A 20,435-nucleotide genomic window follows, 5' to 3' on the forward strand; every position below is an offset into this window, starting at 1 on the left:
AGTTCTATTCAGTAACCACATTAAAGGTAACTAATCCTTTGATAATGTCTTTTAACTTTCAATCAAAATGTGAACTCAGCACCATGCTGAGATAAAAAGAATCTACCTTGTAAAATTCATTTAAATTTTCAGAATGACCTCAGCTGTAATAGCAGTCATTGGTAAATAGCAAAAAAGAATGCTATTGAAGCCTCAGGAAGTGACGGCAATGGTGTTTTCTAACCTACACCCAATGGCCTGACAATCAAAGCAATTCAGTAGAGGATCTTCTAACCCTAACTGATCACTTCAGTTTGTTTTTTTTTGTATTTAAAGGACTTCAAGTTGTTACAAACTTGAACTTAGCTTAATTCCAGGAAATGGAGGGGGATTCTGATTCTTATCAGCCCAAGAAATATGACACAAACTATCCATAGTGCCTTTGAGTTTCTGTTTTACAGTTGATGGCTGTCACTTAAAGTTAACACATCACCGTTGAGGTCATGTAGAGTGAGAACCAAAGACACAGTACCATGCAATAAAGGGAGAGACCTGTGAGACAGAGGGTGACAGAATCTTGGAGGAGAAAACTACTGGAAGATGAGGTCTTACAACAAAAAAAACTGTATCAGCAGTTTCTGTGCAGCTAGGGCTCAGACAAATCTTTAAAGCTATCAGGTGGAGCTAAGAGTTGAGATGAGGGCTCCAAGGAAGCCTGGCTAACCATCCATTCTAGTTGAGACTGAGAGGATGCCATCAAGAGGTATAAAGGTTTCAGGAGGTCAATGACTGCTGCTGACTGGGGGAAAAGTTACACTTTTAAGCAGTTGTGTTCTTTTCTAGAGGGTAAAGCATTGGGATTGTGGCCATAAGTCAGTAATGGAGTAAAGAAAATGGCCATTGAGAATCCATGGGAATGCACCCTAAGGAAAAGAGATTTTATTCACTGGGTAGTCACAATTATTTTATTCTTGTGGATTGTGAGGGCAATTCAGATGCAGGACCTTTTGAAGTAAAGAGTTGAAACTCATGTTGATTACTGACGTCTGAGTGGGTCGCTGAAAAACCCCTCTGAACTATCTTGGTTGCATTTGCCTTAGCGAGGTGTTTTACCACATCTTGCTTGTTAATACAGGGTACATGTTTATATCATGTTAAATCTACATTTTAGATTAGTAAATACATATTGGCCTATATTGTCCCACAACATGGATAACGATGTCAAAATAAAAACTGAAAGAACTGAGAACGCTGTAAATCAGAAACAAAAACAGAAATTGCTGGAAAAGCTCAGTAGATCTGGCAGCATCTGTGGAGAGAAATCAGAGTTTACGTTTTGGGTCAAGTGACCCTTCCCTAGAACGATGATGTGTCTATTGGGAAACTATTGTAAGATTCTCAAAGTCCAGTATCAATAGATGAGAATCTCAGTAGCGAACAGTGAGGGACCAATTTGCACTATTGCACTATTATCTATTCTCAACTTGTTTGCTATTTTCCATGCGGCAGATAGAACCAGGCAGCAACAGTTCCCAAAATGAAAATTTTCCAGCATCTCCAACTCACCATCTGCTGCTCCAGGCCTCCACCTTGGACAGAAGTCTCTAATATCTAAGGATATACTTCATGGGGAGTGACCATCTGTACCTCCATCCCCATCCATGGAAATTGGCCATCAGACACACATGGGCCTCACATTATCATCATGTCACATCTCCAACTCACTTATAATAGTTATCCACTTAATGCTGCACCTTGAGAGAGCATCAACACCTTTCATTGTGATGCTGCTGCTAGACCACTTTCCATCTCATGCATCGGATCAAGGTACAGCTTTGGGGTAGCTCACCTGCTATCTTCATGCTCACTCAATCTCCTCCAGAGGTCACAACATCACAGGTGCCGGTCTTCAGCAAAATTGAGTCACTCCATGTGTTACAAAGAAATGGTTGGAGGCACTGGATACTGAAAAGGCTGACAATATTCTGGAAATAGTACTGAAGACTTGTGTTCAAAACTTGTTGCATCTCCTTAAAGGTGTTCCTACGGCTACAATACTGGCATCTACCCATTAACGTGAAAAGTTTGGCAGGTGTGTCCTGTACACCAAAAGCAGGACAAATCCAACCTGACCAATTACCAGACCATCAATCTACTCTGTCATTAATAAATTGATGTAAGCTATTAACAACAATGCTATCAAGCAGCACTTACTCAGCAGTAGCCTGAACATTGATGCCCAGTCTGGGTTCCACCAAGATGCGATCTCATTAAAGCTGTGGTTCATACATGGACAAAAGAGCTAAATTTCAGAGGTGAGGTGAAAGTGACTGCTCCTCTACATCACCACTGAATTTGACCAGGTATGGCATCAAGGAGCCCCAGCAAACCTGGTGTCAATGGAAATTAGGGGGAAACTTTTCTGCTGGTTGGAGTCATACCTGGCACAAAGGAGGATGGTTGAAGTTGTTGGGATCATGACATCTCTGCAGCAGTCCCATAGGTTAGTGTCTGTGGGACTGCATTTTCAGTTACTTCATCAACAACCTTTCCTCCTTCGTAATGTCACAATGTTCACTGATAATTGCACAATGTTCAGCTCTATTCACAACTTCTCAGATCCTGAAGCAGCTCATGTTCAAATGCAACAAGATCTGGACAATAACCAGGCTTGGGGTGAAATGTGGCAAGTAACGCTCAAGCCACACAAATGCTAGGAATTGACAATCTCCAATAAGAGACTAGCTAACCACTGTACCTTGGCATTCAATGACATTACAATTACTTAATTCTCCCACTATCAACATCCTAGGATTACCATTGACAAGAAACTGAATTGGCCTAGCCATATAAATATAGTGGTTACAAGAGCACATCAGAGGCTAAGAATCCTGCAGCAAGTATTTCACCTCCTAACTCCCCAAAGTCTGTCAACTCAAGGCAGAAGTGCAATGGAATACTCCCCACTTACCTGGATGAGCGCAGCTCCAACAACACTGAAGAAGCTTGAATTATCCAGGACAAAGCAGCCCACTTGATTGGCATTACATCTACAGACATGCACTCCCTCCACCACCAACATTCAATAGCAGCAGTATGTACTAACGATAAAATGCATTGCAGAAATTCACCAACGCTCCTTAGACATCACCTTGCACACCCACAACAATTTCCATCTAGAAGGACAAGAGCAACAGACATGTGGGAATGTCATGACCTGCAAGATTCCATCCAAGCCACCAGCCTTCCTGACTTGAAAATATATCGCCATTCCTTCGTGTTGGATCAAAATCATGAATTCCCATCCTTACAGCATTCTGGGTCTACTTATAGCATGGGATTGCAGCAGTTAAAGAAAGCAGATCACCACCAACTTCTCGAGGATAACTAAGGATGGCCACCAAATGCTGGCTCAGCTAGTGACACCCACATGCCATGAATAATTTTGTTTTAAAACTCAGTTTGCATCTACTTTGCTCATAGCATCTCTGCATTTGTCTTTTTCTGCTTTTCCACTTATTCAAAACTTATAGGCTTATAGTCATTCTGTCTTGTAGCACAGACACAAAGCTCAGCAGCTTGTCATGATGGTTTGCAGTGATCAGTCAGGAAGATGGATATATTGCTGCACAGTACCATGTTATATCAATGTCACACCCAAAGCATCTGCCAGCAGTTTACATAGCAAATTCACTACATGTGGTTAACCAAATGGCTATGTCTCAAAGTCTAAGGGTAGTAATCCTCAAGCAAGTGAAGAGGGACCCTTGTCAATTGGGTCTGTCCACTGAAAGTTAAAGAGCATTATTAAGTTCCTAATATGTATCCTGTGGTAGGGAAGTTGGGAAATCAATTGTTGGATTGAAAGCAGCACAGGGAACAATATATGTGACAGAGGGCAGCTCAATATTTATAAGTGGGAGACAATAGTGCATTGGAAGACATAGATTACTGCAGGAAGGATTAATTGATGGCCTCCACACCCCTGCCTTCAATGGTGTGACAATACATCATGATTTTGGCATGACAAAGCTCTTGACCCCAGGGCTCAGAGGGTAACATTGGGAAATGAAAACATAAATGTGAGTTGAGTGAGAACTTGTGCAAGCTCAGGATTGATGGAGTTGACAGGAAGCGCAAAGAAGAAAGAAAGAAATACGGAGGTTGGGGGTCTCAGATTACTAGGCTGAGCCTATGACTGACTCTGCAAAGTGTGACCTGTGTTCTACCCTCATCCTAATTACAAATGCACAATAGAAATAAAAAGCAGCTGTGAACACCTGGAATCGATGGAGTAAGTGTCTTTTCCTGTTTGAACTTGCAGGCTCTACTTGTGAGCAGCATGAAGTACTTCAATGGCATTCATCTGGACACTTATACAGTACTGATTTAAGATATTTCTAATCATAGAGTCCTGTTTGCAAAACGCATGCGAATATGTGAGATACAAATCCTGGTCACAAGCAATCTTGAGCATGTCACTGGTTATTAAACTTGATGATAGTCATTTCTGTGAAGAAAAGCAAAGACTTTCTTCTTCGTTTCTTTTGTTGTTGAATAAAAGTTAACTTTTTTCAACAGTTTGAAGACTCACACATTGAAAAATAAGATATGCTATGCTGGACATTGGCAAAAGAGGAGCACTCTCTTCTATTCTAACATGATATGGCATCAAGGATGGGTAGCCTGTGGATTTTAATTCTCATACTGGAGTTAATTGTAAGACAGGTGGTGATGTTAAGTAGCAATACACTTACAAATATGATCTTCTATTACCAATGAGAAGTCACCTGTTTGCCTTCAAAAATTGTTCTTTTTCATTTCCCTTCCATTACATATACTACGAAGGGCCATTTGTGATTGACCTAGTGCACAGCTGGGCTTTAAATATGGTACTGGTGGCAAGGTCTGGGGGATCCAAGCAATGGCAAGTGCTTCCACTGCTGGTGAGAGTATGATAGAGCATGCACAGCACCATCGAGCCATAGTCCATACAAGTGGAACAGCGGAGAAATGTGTGAGGTACCTCACAGAACTAATTGGGAGAAATCCACCATGAAATGTCCTGAACTTTACACTTTGCTGAATCTTGCTAAACGTTTTGCTAAAATTCAGCCCATTATAAATTGTTTTATGTTCTTGACTTTGAGTAGTAAAGTAAATTTTGTTGGTTTAAAACCCTAGAATCTTGCAGTTTTATTCTCTTTGTAAGTAACAGCAAACTTGGAGGGCTTTTGGATCATAAGAAAATCATGAAGCTCAAACAGATCCATGCACTCTTCACAAACGTTTATATCTACTTAATAAATATGGAATTACCACATTATGGGTTTTGATCCTTGAAGCTGCAAAGATGCGGTCTACTTGAACTTAGCTCTAATTTCAAATGATCAGAGTGCATGATTCCTACACCTGTGATTCACACTATTCCCTCTTCCCTCATTAACAAAACTGACTTCCTTCAGAAATAGGGGTGAGACTTCAGGATTGGGCCCCATCCAGCATTTTCAAAGGCCTCTAAAGTCAGCCCGAAACTTCAAATGTTCAATGGTTATGTATCAATTAATTCATTAATTATGTACTGTTTTTTCAATGACCCTACATGCCCATGTAGGTATTTTCTCTAGCTTAAATCACATGAAATTTTATATTGATGTTTTAACATCTTTTTACCTGATGTTTTGCCCATTTTGAATTATCAAAGGATTACTTGATTAGCACATTAACAAATTTCTAACTTCCCACCAAAGTTTTATGCAGGAAAGAAAACATGATTGATAAACTTCAAAAAAATGTTCTTTTTTAATTTATGGTACTTTATTAATTAGCAATCTATGACCTACAAATATTATGAGTTTAACACAAAATTTCTCTTGATTCCTTAAAATATGCTTAATGTTTGTGGAAAAATACATTGATCGTGACAGTTAAGTATTGAATGAACCTTATGTTTAATTGACTGGCTACATTAAGAAAATAGAATTTAAATTTAGGAGTAATAAAGACAGTAAAATGGTCCACTGACTGTTTAACAGCAAACTAGTCATCAACTGGTGACTTTTATAATTAGAGTCAACATAGATTTCTTTAAGTTTTGTAACTTTTCTGCTCAGTTTTCTTATGGCCCCCAACCGACTGCTTATTCTAATCTTGTATTTTTCTGCTTTCTCTGGACTTTTCTATTGTTTTTGCTTTCAGCGACCTAGTATGCTATCTTCATGGATTGTTTACTTATAACTTAAGTACTCTAGCTCCTGTGTTAAACTATTTTAACACTGATCTTGCCTTCAGAATCAAATTTGTACTTTATTGGGGAGAAATGTTTGAGTTATTGCTTGCAATTAAGACTTTAAACTTAAATGTAGCCATTGACCTAAAATGTTTAAAGGATTGAACTTCACAAAATATCACACTTTGGAACATCATCAGGAACATGTAAATAACCCCCTTTAATTTTATAGTAAGTAAGTGCTGGATTTCAAACTTTTTAAGGAATTTCTATAAATGTAACATTATATAGTGTTTCTTGTGCTGAACATAGGGGGCCCAACACAACCCCAAGGACCACATCCACAAAGCCAAGGCCTACTGCCACAACATCATGCTTCTTCTGAGGGGCCACGTGCACAAGGAGGTCCGCGTCCCACTGGCCCCCCAACTCAACAACAAAGGCAACCAAGCCAAGCAATGCAACAACCACGGACTACTTTGCAAACCCAGCGATCACAAGGTCAACCAGTGAGGGGGCAACCTGAACAAAAGATGCAAGCACAGCCCATACTCAAATCCCAGCCAACAACCCCTCAACAACAGCCACAGCCTCATCCTCAGTTAAAGTAAGATTTTGTTAATTTTAGCTTTTTTTAAATAAACTTTCAAATGTTAGACAACAAATATTGGTAGGCCAGCAAGAAAAATAGTATTTGACTCCTAGTTCAAATTCAGAGCTTCAAACTATTAAAATTGGATACAAATTAGGCAAGCAAGGAGCTCTCCTTCCTTTTCATAAGATCGGAAAATATTGAATGTGCAATATGAAACTCAAGGTATTCCATTCATCAGAATACAAGTCTCCTCATCCCACTTTTTCCTTCATCTCCATTCTAGCCCTTCCTTTTATCCCTTACCTCAACCCATCTCTTAACCAGCTATTACGTTCCCACAACTATTTTCAATTCATTTTTATTTTTGATGGACTCAGTTCCCCACTTTCTCTCTCATCCCCTTTACCATTTACCTCTTTCTTGTCCTTTTTACTTCTTATATTTGTACATCTCTTCTCTATCTTCATACACGCCCTCTCTCCCTCCTCCTCAGTTCTCTGTTTTGGTTCAGTCATGATTTTATTATTTTCATTCTTCATTCTGAAATGTACATTATATCTCCTACACTGCAAGCCAGTTAAAAGGATGTGCGCTACAATTAAAAGACAGTTTTTTAAAAATTAACTGAGAGTACCTTGGTATCTGGGTTCCTAATTCAAGGCACCAGTTGTACCAGATTCAACAGTACATAGAAAATTGAAATGAAAACATGAAATGCTGGAAATACTCAGCAAGTGAGACAATATCAAAGGTGAAAGAAACGGAGTTGCAAATTTAAAAAGCTTTCTAGGTGTTTTGATCTGAATTCACTCCCAAGTCAACTGCTCATAGTGATAGTACCTCCAAGAAAATGCTACCAGGCCACAAATTATAAAATCATAATTCAAGATAACTCATGTAGTTGCTCAGACACTGAAGGTGCAGGTCGCTTGCCATTTCAAATCAATTTACTAATTTCCCCTTTGCCTACTGACTTATTAAAGTACTAAGCTTGCCATTGCTTGCACTTAGTGCACAAGAGACAAGTTTGTTCAGGCAGGACTCCTGACAAATTTTATATGTTTTTCCTGATGCAACCAAAGGTGGCAAACTTAAGACATAGCTCTGTTGGCTGATAATCTTAGAAATTAACATCTCTTAAATCATTGTTTTTGCAAAATCCTGTGTGTCATGAAACTATTCCTTATTTTGTTTATGACAAGTCAATGTCGCTTCTGTGAGCTATAAGCAGATGTATGGACAGATATCAGAAATATATTTCAGTTTTTAAAAATATCAAACTGTAAATTTCTTGATTTAAGCTTATTTCCCTCAAAATCAGCATCAACAGGAAAGTTACCATTTTTCAGTCATATCAGCACATCAGAAGGTTGAACTCAATGAGAAATTGAAATCTGAATTTATTATTGATCTCTTTAAAAGTTTTAACATATTATGCACCTACAGAAGTTAGATCAATAGCTTTTTCAATTAACAATTAAGTCATATTAAACAACAATGGCATAATACAAGGCAGCAATAGAAAATATTGTTAATTGACTGGTGTCATAGATTGATTAGAGCATATTTTACAGTGCTTATAGAAAAAAGATAAGACATGAATTGAGATGTTAATACTTTCAAGATGGAGATGTTTTTCTGAGAATAAAAATGAGATGGTTTATTGAAAATTTAATATTTCCATTTATGTAAAAAAAAATAAGCATATTTTCTTTTGGTTTTCAGCAAATCACAATCTTTGACCAATGCATTCAACATTACGGAATCATCATTATTTCGATCAAATTTGAATGAGGATGAAGCTAAGGCTGAAACAATTCGTAATTTGAGGAAGTCCTTTGCCAGCTTATTTTCTGATTAGAAGAAATTGAATGGCTTGAAGTGTTGGTTTACCCCATGTCAATGTTACACGAAGCTGTAGAGCGCTACTTTCAGTGACGGTAGACAAATTCTGTTTTGTTGCCCTAAAGTTGATGCCTTCTATAATGCACTTGCAGGTGACTAGTGTGATGTGTACATAATGGGATGTGGTTTAATAAGTTGTTTTATGTCAGTTAGATGTAACAAGACTCTGGTAAACTTAAAACAGATCATACTCGATTTAAGTCAGAATGAGTGCAATATTTGAGTGGTTTCAACAGGGGAAAGAAAATAATCTTTAGCATATTCACTGTGATGTTGTGGTATGTGCACAGAGATGCCTTATAGTGAATGTATCATTTCTATATTTTATCCATAATGAAGTATGACAATATGGTATTCAATTAAACCATGCTTATTTCTGTTCAATGTCATGACAGAATGCAATATTAATTAACAAACTGCTTTTGTGATTAAGTAGACTATGCTGTAATAAGTTTGACTCAGTACATGTGTTGTGGCCAATCTACAAATTACTTTTGAATTGGTCAAAAGTAACAAAAAAAACCGCCAGTATTAACTGTGAATTGATTGAAATCACTTTGTAATATTAGGAATGAATAAACATTGCATTCCTTGACATTTGCACTTCTAAAAATTGCTTTCTTCTTAAATGTAACAACTTATATAAAAGTAACTGCAGTAATAGAATAATTTACTATAGACAATGTAATTTAAAAAGTTTATTATCTTAGTGTGTCATAAAATCTAATATGTTGTAAGTTGTTGTCATTAATATATTTTAGTCTTTTGCTTGCTTTTCTAACCCAGTATAGCTTGTATGATCTGATAAAACTGAACAACTTTGTGTCCAGTGAGTGTATGCTCATCAAACACCTGAGAGCATACTGACTATTTGAGGAGATACCTCCAAAGGAAACCAGACATTACCGCATATTGAAGTTGTCATATTTTACTCTATATAATAGCCATGTGAGCACCATCTGATATAACTGATATATTACCATTTTGGTATTTCATCACTTTATTGTAGAATGTTGGTGAATTAAATCTGCAGTATACCACACACCAATCATATACTGATACTTATCAACATCAAGAATAAAGTCACAGAAATTCAACATCTTTAACAGCAATCAGTCTCTTATTATAGTGCAGACCCAAAGCTGAAAAGGGTATTGTAAAAGTTAAGCACAGAAGTAAGCTTTGGTAAATTGTAGATAACTAAGAAGTTAGGGAAGTTTAAAACTGAAAGTTGTAAGTAAAGAAAGTGGAAGACAGCTTGGCAAGCTACTCATTGAAAAAGGTTCGAAGCTTTTCGGATGCTGCCTGAATTGCTGTGCTCTTCCAGCACCACTGATCCAGAATCTGGTTTCCAGCATCTGCAGTCATTGTTTTTACTCATTGAAAAAGCCTGACTCAATGTTTTTGCAGAGCTAGGTGCAATTTCACATTAGTTCATTTGCTAATCCTTCATCCTAGAACCAGCCAAATAGATCACAATAGCAAGTCCGTACATTTCGAAGTACATTCCTCAACCTGAAGTAACATGTAATAATAATATCTTTATCTATGTTCGTAATATGAAAATACAATTTGTCATTCCTGGTTGTAACTTAAGTTGACAAAGGAATTGCATTAGCTCCCTGAGCATGTTTTATTTTTCAATCTTTCTAAATGTTTGACAATATATTGCCAACATTGTGTTCTCCCTCATGCCTTCTAACTAAGACACCAATAGGAATAAACTACCCTGTCTGCTTTTCCTGATGGAATTATGCAACAGGATGAGTCTTATTTAAGAATGCTCTAACTGTGGTTATCGGGTTTTACACTCAAATGAAAGGCTTTGCAAGTAAATGTCCATTGATGCAATGCAGGTAATTCGGTATTAGTAGTTACATTAATCCCTATTAATCTTATTTAATTAAACAATACAGTACTTTAAATCCAAATTATATTTATGAACCATAACAGTTCATTGTTATATTCAGGTAGCCCAATGATAGCAAAATTCATACCATCCCAAGATTTCATAGCAAGGTGTTCTCAATAAAGATTTTATCCAAAATTACAATGTAATTCACAACAACACGTGAAAAAGAGGACAGCAAGGCCTTGTCAAACAAGTATATAAAAGAAACCGCATTATTCTAAACTAAACTAGATTTATCAAGCTGCCATTTTGTTATCCTGCCACTAAATGGTAGATATACAGTACAAAGTTAAGGGAATGTGATCCACCACAGTTTCAATTGCACAAAATAATTTTGTTTTTAGTAAATAATTTATGAGGTTTGCTGTTAGTGGACTGGAGTGGTTCAAAAAGGCAGCTTACCACCATCTTCTCAAGGGCAAATAGGAACAAGCAATAAATGCTAGCCAGCCAGCAATGCCCACATCCCATGAACGAATAAAAATACATTCTTAGTTTAGATATTAATTTTTGGCTTTTCAATATTGTTTAAATATAATTAATAGAAAATTCATTGGGAATGATTTTATAATTAACAAATATCATGTGGAGGTTGCAATTATAATCAATATATATCTCAGAGATACATTTTAGCCATGAAAATATACCTCAAGGTAATTTAAGATTCACCAATGTTTTCGTGTATGCTGTTATCTGAGAAACATGCTTTTGATTGCCATGTCCTTGCAGCACTTGAACTTGGATTTGGTCTTGAGCAATATTGAGAGAAAATGCTTCTATAAAACTGTCAATCTTTGTTCTATATTAAAGAAAAAACTTGCACAGCACCTTTTACGGCATATGGATATACCAGAATATTTCACTAATCAAGTATTTTTGTAGTCTTTTTTATTTAGTAAAACAAATATATAGTCAATTAGGTTCCATAAATCGAAATGAGATGGATAATTGGACATTTTTTTTCATTATGTTAGGGATATGTTTTAGCGAGGGCACTGTGAATGTTCCTCTTCCTTTGCTGGGATGGGAACCTTTGTGTTAACTTGAGATAGTTGACAAGGACACTGATATTTTCATAAGAACTTCAGAAAATTCTTGATGCCAGTCCAGTAATATTTTGCTGTTCCTTTTTCACAATGATGCCAAAGCACATTATTGTCAAGGAAGTCAGCTTTCTTTAATCTTAAGGCTATCAATTTTATTTGTTATAATTGTTTTAACTCTCACTTCTATGGATAGTTGGGGAGATGATATGCCATTATTCATCAAGAATGACTTTTTAGTGCCTTGGTTATGGCATTAACTGAGAAACAACATTATCTGTGCAGTTAAATTATCACAAGTCCATTCTAATTTAAACAATCAGCAGTTTCTACAATTATAGTAGGGGCAAGTATGTAATTAAAATTTTGTGTATTCATAGAATCTTTACATTGTGGAGAGGCCATTCAGCCCATCGTGTCTACACCCTCCATCCAAATAGCATCCCACTCATACTTACCCTATCCCTGCAACCCTGCATTTCCCAAAGCTGACCCACCTAGACCACACCTACTTGGATGCTAAGGGCAACTTAGTATGGCCAATATACCTAACCTGCGTATCTTTGAACTGTGTGAGGAAGCTAGAGCACCTGTGACAAATCCACGTAGACATGGGGAGAATGTGTGAACTCCACATAGACAGTCACCCAAGGGTGGGATCAAACCTGGGTCCCTGGTGCTGTGAGGCAGCAGTGCTAACCACTGAGCTACCATTGTTTAGCGATACTGGAAAAAAAGATATTCATTAATTAAATTATTTTAAAATGTAAGGTTCTCAAAAACTAGAAACAAATCTATGAATATATGAGAAAATAATCTATGAATATCGATGCAAGAATTATTTGTATATTATGAAAACATCCTTTTTTTAACATCCTTCTCTGAAGGACATTAGTGAACTAGATGGGCTTTTCCTGACATCAGAAATGATTTCATTGTCATCAATTGACTCTTAATTCCAGATTATTGTTGAATTCAAATTCTACCATCCGCCATGGTAGGATTTGAACCTAGGTCCCCAGAACATTATCTGGACCTTTGGAGTAATATTCTAGTGATAATACCACTAGGTTATCGCCTATCTCTTGGCACCATTTCAATGACACAATTTAGAACTTGCCCTTTTCAGGATAAAAGCAGCAACTCGTTAATGAGGGATGGTGGGGTAGCAAAAATGGTACTGACAGTGGCAAGTTGGGCTTGGGAAGTAGAAGTGTTGTATCCCACAGCTTTTGGGTATCAGTGGAGGTGGGGTGATACATCCCAGGCAGCAGATGTTTGGATTTTGATTATGGGTCCTGTTGGAAAAGCCCTGTTGCTCCTGGCCCCGATAAAGAAATCTTTTCTACTTTTATTGGCACTTCTGGCTTTCCATCAGCTTTTAATTTTATTGGCAGGGTGGTCACAAGAGGGAGCCCAATTCAGCAAGAAATTAAGATGTATTTTGGTTTACGCCTGTCACATGTCATGGATTTTCATCTATTTATGAAGCTCCTAACATACTTCAGAGGGAGCTTTATTCCCCCAATTAAAAATCAGAGGCATTAAATGATCAATCAACAACAATAGAGCAATTTCATGTTAAATGCTCTCCTGTCTTTCTCTCACTATTTGGGAAAAGTTAAGGTACTCATCGTTCCTTTTTTTTCAATCGGTCCATAGAATAATGTACTCAACCAAAATAACAGAAAATGGATTATTCTGTTACATAAGCTTAATGTGGTATCGGTGCTGTAGTTTATGTTCATGTACAAACAGATATCCAGAATCTCATCTATTTGATGTTAATACTCATTAAGCATGTGACAAATTGAGAGTAATGAGGTCTTAAGCACAAAGGAAAGGCAAAAAGGGGTAAGAAAAGATTTATAAGAAAGCAACAGTGGGAAAAACTTCCTCTCATTTTCCAAAAACACAGTTTAATAGTGTAATGCTGTTTATTTTGGCAGCATTTCATGCATTAAATAAAAATAAATAATACAGGTGACTTCAGAGAAACAGGTTTCCCTGATATTGCTTTCAATGCAAATGTTAATATAAACTTTTATAAATGAGAGTCTGCATAACTTATTTGGTTATTCCTGTGTTTTTTTGATATGCTAGGTATCTATTGTTTTGTGGCCTGCTACACATACCTACCAATTAGTAATAACCAAATTGTCATTTTATATTAAGGAATGTGTGCATTGCTGAAAAATGACACTTTCTGCAAAGCTTTTCATCTTGCACTCATCAGGAAAGTTTACAAGAAACAGCAAAAGATAAAGGGGACTATGATTGATAAAGACTTTACCATGGAGAATGCACCAATTTGATTATGACTTAAAGTTAACTGACAAGCATTTTTAATCAGATTGACTCTGATTGGTCAAGTCAACGTCCTGAGAAATAAGCAGGAGAATGGCTGTTACCTGTTTGATTGAGTTGGAACAGCTGCAATACATTTTTTCTCTGTCTGCAAAGACCTGGAGACTTGAGTGTAAATGCATTTAGCTTCTGGTATATGCAGATACACCACATTAGAGGCCCAACTAACAAATGAAAATTGGTTATCAGTGTAATCCTCAGAATACTTGAGATTATTTAGCAAATGGTATCCAGTGGCAGAATCACATTTGATGTTTGATATTGTGTTTTGAGTTTTGGAACCATAGACTAGTTGGGTATGGTCAGTCCCTTGCCTGTTGTGAACATCTGGAGGGATATGCTGCTTCATATCATCTGCCATTCTTTGGGACATACCTGCATCATACTGGCATGAAAACTCATACACCATGAATAGGATCTTGTAAGGGTGAAAACAACCATGGGCTATATTGATAAATGTGTCCAGATTCATGGATGATGTCCTGTGTGGCCTATCTCAACATCCAGAACAATTCACTGCCTTTTTTTTAAATTAAGTTGTAGCCATCAAGGTGAGTTTTGTTTTAAGGAGTGGCAAGTTGCCTATGGGATTAGTTACTGCTTGTTAATGATCTTATTAATTGCATATTTCACCCCATTATTGTGTAGTTTGCTATCCTACTACCCACTGCAAGCAAACTGAATGCAAAGAATTCTTCACATGTTCACCACTTGCTACAAAGCACCTTCATGTTAGACACCAGGCACCAATATCTCAGTGTATACACCACAGTCATCGGTCACACTCACCCTACAACCAATCTCTAAGAACCCTCATGGCACATCTCCAAACCACTTCTGGACTTCAATGCTGCATCTTGGGGGAAAACAGTAACTATTAATGTAATGGTGCAGCAAGGACACTGTGGGCTCAGGGACATTCTATTCAGCTCATGGACTTGACCAGGCTGCATCTCCAAGCTCTTTGTTTGCTTTCATAGCACTCACCAGCTCTGAGCCTACCCAGATGCTTACAGCATTCCTGCCTTGCCTTTTGCTTCTTCCCCTTGCTAACACCTGTCCAGGTGCACATCAACTTAAAGATGATGCCAGCACCAAGGATGTCAGTCAATCCAGGCTATCCCAGTAATCGGTATAGTGACTGGTAGAATGAGGTTAAAATCAGCCAAGAGGGATACCATAGGTGCAGAGTAGGCACTTGTGTTGCAATGACATTGCATCAGGGTGACACAGTTAGCTTCACAAATTACTCAAACATTGAGATACATTATTTTCCTGGGTAAACTGAGGCAGACTGGGTACTTTTCAGAACCAAACATGATGGGCTTAGGCCTGTTCATAAGTTTTTTGTTTAATTCATTCATGAGATGTGGATGTTACTGGCTAGACCAGTACCTGCTTCCCATTACTAATTGTCTTAGTCAAGATGGAGGTGAGCTGCTTTCTGAACCACTCTAGTTCTTGGGGTCAGGGAACACCTAAAGAAATATTAAGTAGGGAGTCCCAGGATTCTGATTCAGCAACAGTGAAGGAATGCATATATATACGTGGGTTGCTTGGATGGGAATATGCAATGTTATGATATTCAAATGCATGGTTACCCTTGTCCTTCTAAGTGGTTGAAGTTGCATATTTGGAAGCTGCAACTGAAGCAATCTTGATGATTGTTTGGAGTGTGGTGGCAGTCAAGCAGGCTGCTTTGTCCTGGATGACGAGAAGTTTATTGAGTATTGTTGGGCAACATTCATCCAAGCAAATGGGAGGTATTCCATTACACACTTGACTTGTACCTTATGGATAGTTTTGGGGAGTCAAGAAGTAAGTTACTTGCTGCAAGATTCCTGACCTCTGACTGTTCTTATATACACAGTATTTAAATGGCTTGTTCAGTAGAATTTCTGGTTATGGTAACCCCCATGATTTTGATATTGGGGTTTCCCCCAGTTATGATATTTCACTAAATGTCAGGAGCAATGGTTGGATTCTCTCGTTGAGGATGATCATTGCCTGGCCCTTCTCTCATGTTATTTGCCATTCATCAGCCCAAACCTGGATATTAGGTGAAAGTGAGGACTGCAAATGCAGGAGATCAGAGTCTAGATTAGAGTGGTGCTGGAAAAGCACAGCAGGTCAGGCAGCATCCGAGGAGCAGGAAAATCAATGTTTCGGGCAAAAGCCCTTCATCAGGAATGAGGCAGGGAGCTTCTGGGGTGGAGAGATAAATGGGAGGAGGGTGGGGCTGGGGAGAAGGTAGCCAAGAGTACAATATGTGGATGAAGGTGGGGATGAAGGTGATAGGTCAGAGAGGACAGTGGAGCAGATAGGTGGGAAGGAAGATTGGCAGGTAGGACAGGTCAAGAGGATGGTGCTGATCTGGTAGGTTGGAACTGGGGTAAGGTGGGGGGAGGGGAAATAAGGAAACTGGTGAAGTCCACATTGATGCCCTGGGGTTGAAGTGTTCCGAGGAAAAAGATAAGGGGTTCTACCTCCAGGTTTTGGGTGGTGAGGGAATGACAGTGGAGGAGGCCCAGGACCTGCATGTCCTCGGCAGAGTGGGAGGGGGAGTTGAAATGTTGGGCCACGGGGTGGTGGGGCTGATTGGTGCAGGTGTCCCAGAAATGTTCCCGAAAGCGTTCTGCAAGAAAACCTGGATATTCTCCAGACCTTGCTACATTTGGACAAAGAGTCACAAATGGTGCTGAACATTTTGAAATCATCTGCAAATATCTTCATCTTTGAACTTATTTTGGAGGGTATGTAATTGATGAAGCACAAGGTTGGGGCCTGATTATTACCCTGAAGAACTCTTGCAGTGATATCCTGCACCTAAAGTGACTGGCCTCCAACAGCCACAACTATCTATGTACCAGCAGGGAGTTTGACCCCTCATTCCCATTGATTCCAATTTTGCTAGGACTCCTTGATGCCACACCCAGTAAAATACTGCATTCATGTCAAGAGCCACCACTCTTACATCACCTCTGGAGGTCTGCTCTTTTGTCCATGTCTGAACCAAGTTTAATGAGGTCAAGAGTTCAATGGCCTTGCTGGAAGCCATACTGATTATCAGTGAGCAGGTTATTGCTTAGTAAGCGCTGTTTGATAGCACTTTTGGTGGCTCCATTCATCACCTTACTAATGATCAAGAGTTAACTGATAGGGCTATAATTGACTAGCTTGAAGTTGTCCTGTTTTTTGTGTGTACAGCATACCAGAGCAATTTTCAACATTGTCAGACAGATACAATATTGCAGCTGTTACCAAATAGCTTGGCTAGTGGCAAGACAATTGCTTTCTGTGGCAAAGAATTCCAAAAGTTCACCACTCTCTGGGTGATAAATTTCTCCTCATTTCAGCCCTAAATAGCCTATCCTGTCTCCTTAAACTGTGAACCCTGGTTCTGAACTTTCCAGTCACTGGGAAATTCCTTCCTGCATTTACCCTGTCTAGACCTGTTAGACTTGTTTCTGATTTTCATCAATTTCATTTCAACTGAGTTTTGACCAGTGCTCAATAACATAGAAAACGATAATTCATTTTGAACATGGAATGAAGAGCCTGCGCTGACACATTATGCTTTTCTAAACTAAAAACCTTTTGCCTCTACACAGTCCATATCCTTCTATTCCCTGTCTATTCATGCTTCTGTCAAGATGCCCTTTAAATGTGATTGTATCTGTTTCTAACCCCTCCTCTGGCAGTGCATTCCAGGCACTTACAAACCTGTGTAAAAAACTTCCCTTTCTCATCTCCTTTAAACTTTCCCACTTTTACATTAAGGAGAAAGTGAGGACTGCAGATGCTGGAGATAAGAGCTGAAAATGTGTTGCTGGAAAAGAACAGCAGGTCAGGCAGCATCCAAGGAACAGGAGAATCGACATTTCGGGAATAAGTCCCTCTTTCCTGAAGAAGGGCTTATGCCCGAAACGTCGATTCTCCTGTTCCTTGGATGCTGCCTGACCTGCTGTGCTTTTCCAGCAACACATTTTCAGCACTTTTACATTAAGCCCATGTCATGTCATAATTGACATTTCTACCCTAGGAGAAAAGGTCAGTTTATTCATTCTTTCCACTTCTCTCATAACTTTGTAAACTTAATCAGATTGCCTCTCAGCTACCGATGTTCAAGTGAAAACAAGCCAAGTTTGTCAAATCTCTCCTCATAGCTAATATTCGTCACCTTTACACATTTTCAAAACCTTTTTCACCATGCCTGCTCCATTTCTTGTCTATGCGCTGTTCCTTCCCAATATCATTTGAAAGCATTACATAGAGTTCTATTTATATTGACACCATTGCAAAAAGAACACAGTCAGTTCTGATCTAACACGATTCTCGTGCAATCTCACATGATAAGAAAATCACGCAATAGCTGTGTCATTTACTCTAATGGGGCCAGAATCACATTGTATCCAATAAAGGTAAGGAAAATTTGTGTTCTATAATAACAGTCTAAATTGTTCAATCACGTTAAAGTCAATTCGCGTTGAAGAAACACACGTTATAGTAGAACCAATTGTACAGTATTTTGTTTTCTAAAAATTTTCATTATGTACAAGCTAATCAAAAAATTTCACCAATATAGCCATTGCAACAAATTCCAGACAATTCTGTTTATAACTTTTATCAGTTTCAAAATGTATATTCTCTCCTCTCTCCATATTGTCCTCTACACCATTTTCCAAAATGAGACTCTGAATGACATGATAACACAAGTCCATTCCATTGTGGTCAGAGATTACAATGTGAGAAAAATAAGCATTGCTTAACTCACCTGCTGAATTCCCTTCCTTCGTAGAGAAGCATCCTGATTCTGCTCAGCAGCTCTCTTAAACAGTCAAGCTAAATATCTGATCTTGACTACAAAGGGAATCACAAGCGTAAGAGAATAGTAGCACAGGGATTGTCCTTGTTCTTTCATGGGATATGGATATCACTTATTGTCCATCACTCATTACCCTTGAGAATATTGCAGTGAACCATTGTCTTAACTCCGCATCCATCCAATATAGAGACTCCCACTGGCTCTGTTGGAAAGGGAGCTCCAAGATTTTTATTCAGCAGCAGTGAAGGAATGGAAACACAACTTACAGACAGGATGGAATGCAGCTCAGAGAAAAACTTGCTGGTGGTGTTCCCACACACCATCTTCCCTTGTCCTTCTTGGTTGTAGAGGTCACCAGTTTGGAAGGTGTTGGTGATAGAACCTTGGAAAGTTGCTTGAATGCATATAGTATATAATCCAGCCAGTTGCCAATGTCCATTGGTGATGGAGGGAGCAAATGTTTAAATTGGAGCATGGGGGATGAGGTGTCAATCATGTGGACTATATTGTCTTGGATGGTTTCAAGTTTTTTGAATGCTGTTAAAGCTACATTCATTCAGGTAATTGGGGTGTATTCCTTCACACGCTCACTTGTGTATTGTAGGTGCTTTGAGGAGCCAGGAAATGAGTTACTCACTTCATAATTCACAGTCCCTGACCTGCTCTTGTAGCTACAGTATTTTTATAGCTAATCAGGATCAGTTTCTGGTTAATAGTTATCAACAGGATGTTAATAGAGGAGGATTCAATGATGATAATATCATTGATTGTCAAGAGAAGATAGTTAGATCATCTCCTGTTGGAGCTAGCTGGCACTTGTATGGCATGAATGTTACTTGTCCCTTATCAGCCTAAGTCTGAATGTTGTTTAGGCTTTGCTGAATTTGAATATTGACTCCTTCAATACATGAGGAGTTGTAGATGGCATTGAACATTGTGCAATCATCGATGAACATCCCCGTTTATGATAGACAGAAGATCTCTGATTTCAAAAAAAGCAATTGAAGTTAGTTGAGCCTAAGACACTACCAGTGGGACATTGCAGAAATTTTCTGGAACCCAGATGAATAATGTCCAAAGCCCACAACCAATTTTTCCATGTTTCAGAACTGGAAATCCAGAAACACAGGTTGGTGGTCCCCAGGAAATTAAATCAAACTCCATCACACCAGCCAGGAATGTTAAATTCACTTAGTAAATGAATCTGGTTCAAAAATGTAATCTTAAAATGTTACCACCAGATTGTCATGACAACCTATATTGTTCAATTGAACGTTTCATTCTTCTGACACCAGCAGTGGAACTAACTCTTAATTTTCCTCTGAAATGGTTTTGCAAGCCATAAAGTTAAGTGAGGGATGATCTTCCTATGATTGTCTATATCCTGTGAACAATAAAAAAACACTGAATTTCACAACAAATTAGTAATTTGCTTCTAATACTGCAAATATAAACACTGTTAGGAAAAAGGTAATTGCATGTCTAGCATTTAAGATTACCCTACCTTATTAATTATTTATTTTCACAATGTTAACAGAGAACTTTTCACCCCAGAGTTGCATTCAAAAAACAGAACAGTA

The 20,435-nt window shown here is 38.3% G+C and overlaps 2 protein-coding genes across 2 annotated transcripts in view; one reads left to right on the plus strand and one right to left on the minus strand.

The window, feature by feature from the left end:
- Window positions 1–9,809, plus strand: part of syn2b (synapsin IIb) — a 405,239-nt gene extending 395,430 nt beyond the window's left edge. Inside the window, exons 12-13 of the mRNA XM_043707946.1 lie at window positions 6,521–6,815; window positions 8,529–9,809. Of these exons, the coding sequence (XP_043563881.1) occupies window positions 6,521–6,815; window positions 8,529–8,664 (431 nt within the window). The 3' untranslated portion in view covers window positions 8,665–9,809. The remainder of the gene's footprint in view (window positions 1–6,520; window positions 6,816–8,528) is intronic.
- LOC122558957 (metalloproteinase inhibitor 3-like) overlaps window positions 1–20,153 on the minus strand; it is a 147,127-nt gene extending 126,974 nt beyond the window's left edge. Inside the window, exon 1 of the mRNA XM_043707948.1 lies at window positions 18,805–20,153. The gene's annotated coding sequence lies outside the window, so the exon portion shown is untranslated. The remainder of the gene's footprint in view (window positions 1–18,804) is intronic.
- Window positions 20,154–20,435: the final 282 nt, after the last annotated feature.

The sequence above is a fragment of the Chiloscyllium plagiosum genome, chromosome 18, assembly GCF_004010195.1.
Source record: "Chiloscyllium plagiosum isolate BGI_BamShark_2017 chromosome 18, ASM401019v2, whole genome shotgun sequence".
Taxonomy (NCBI): Eukaryota; Metazoa; Chordata; class Chondrichthyes; order Orectolobiformes; family Hemiscylliidae; genus Chiloscyllium; species Chiloscyllium plagiosum.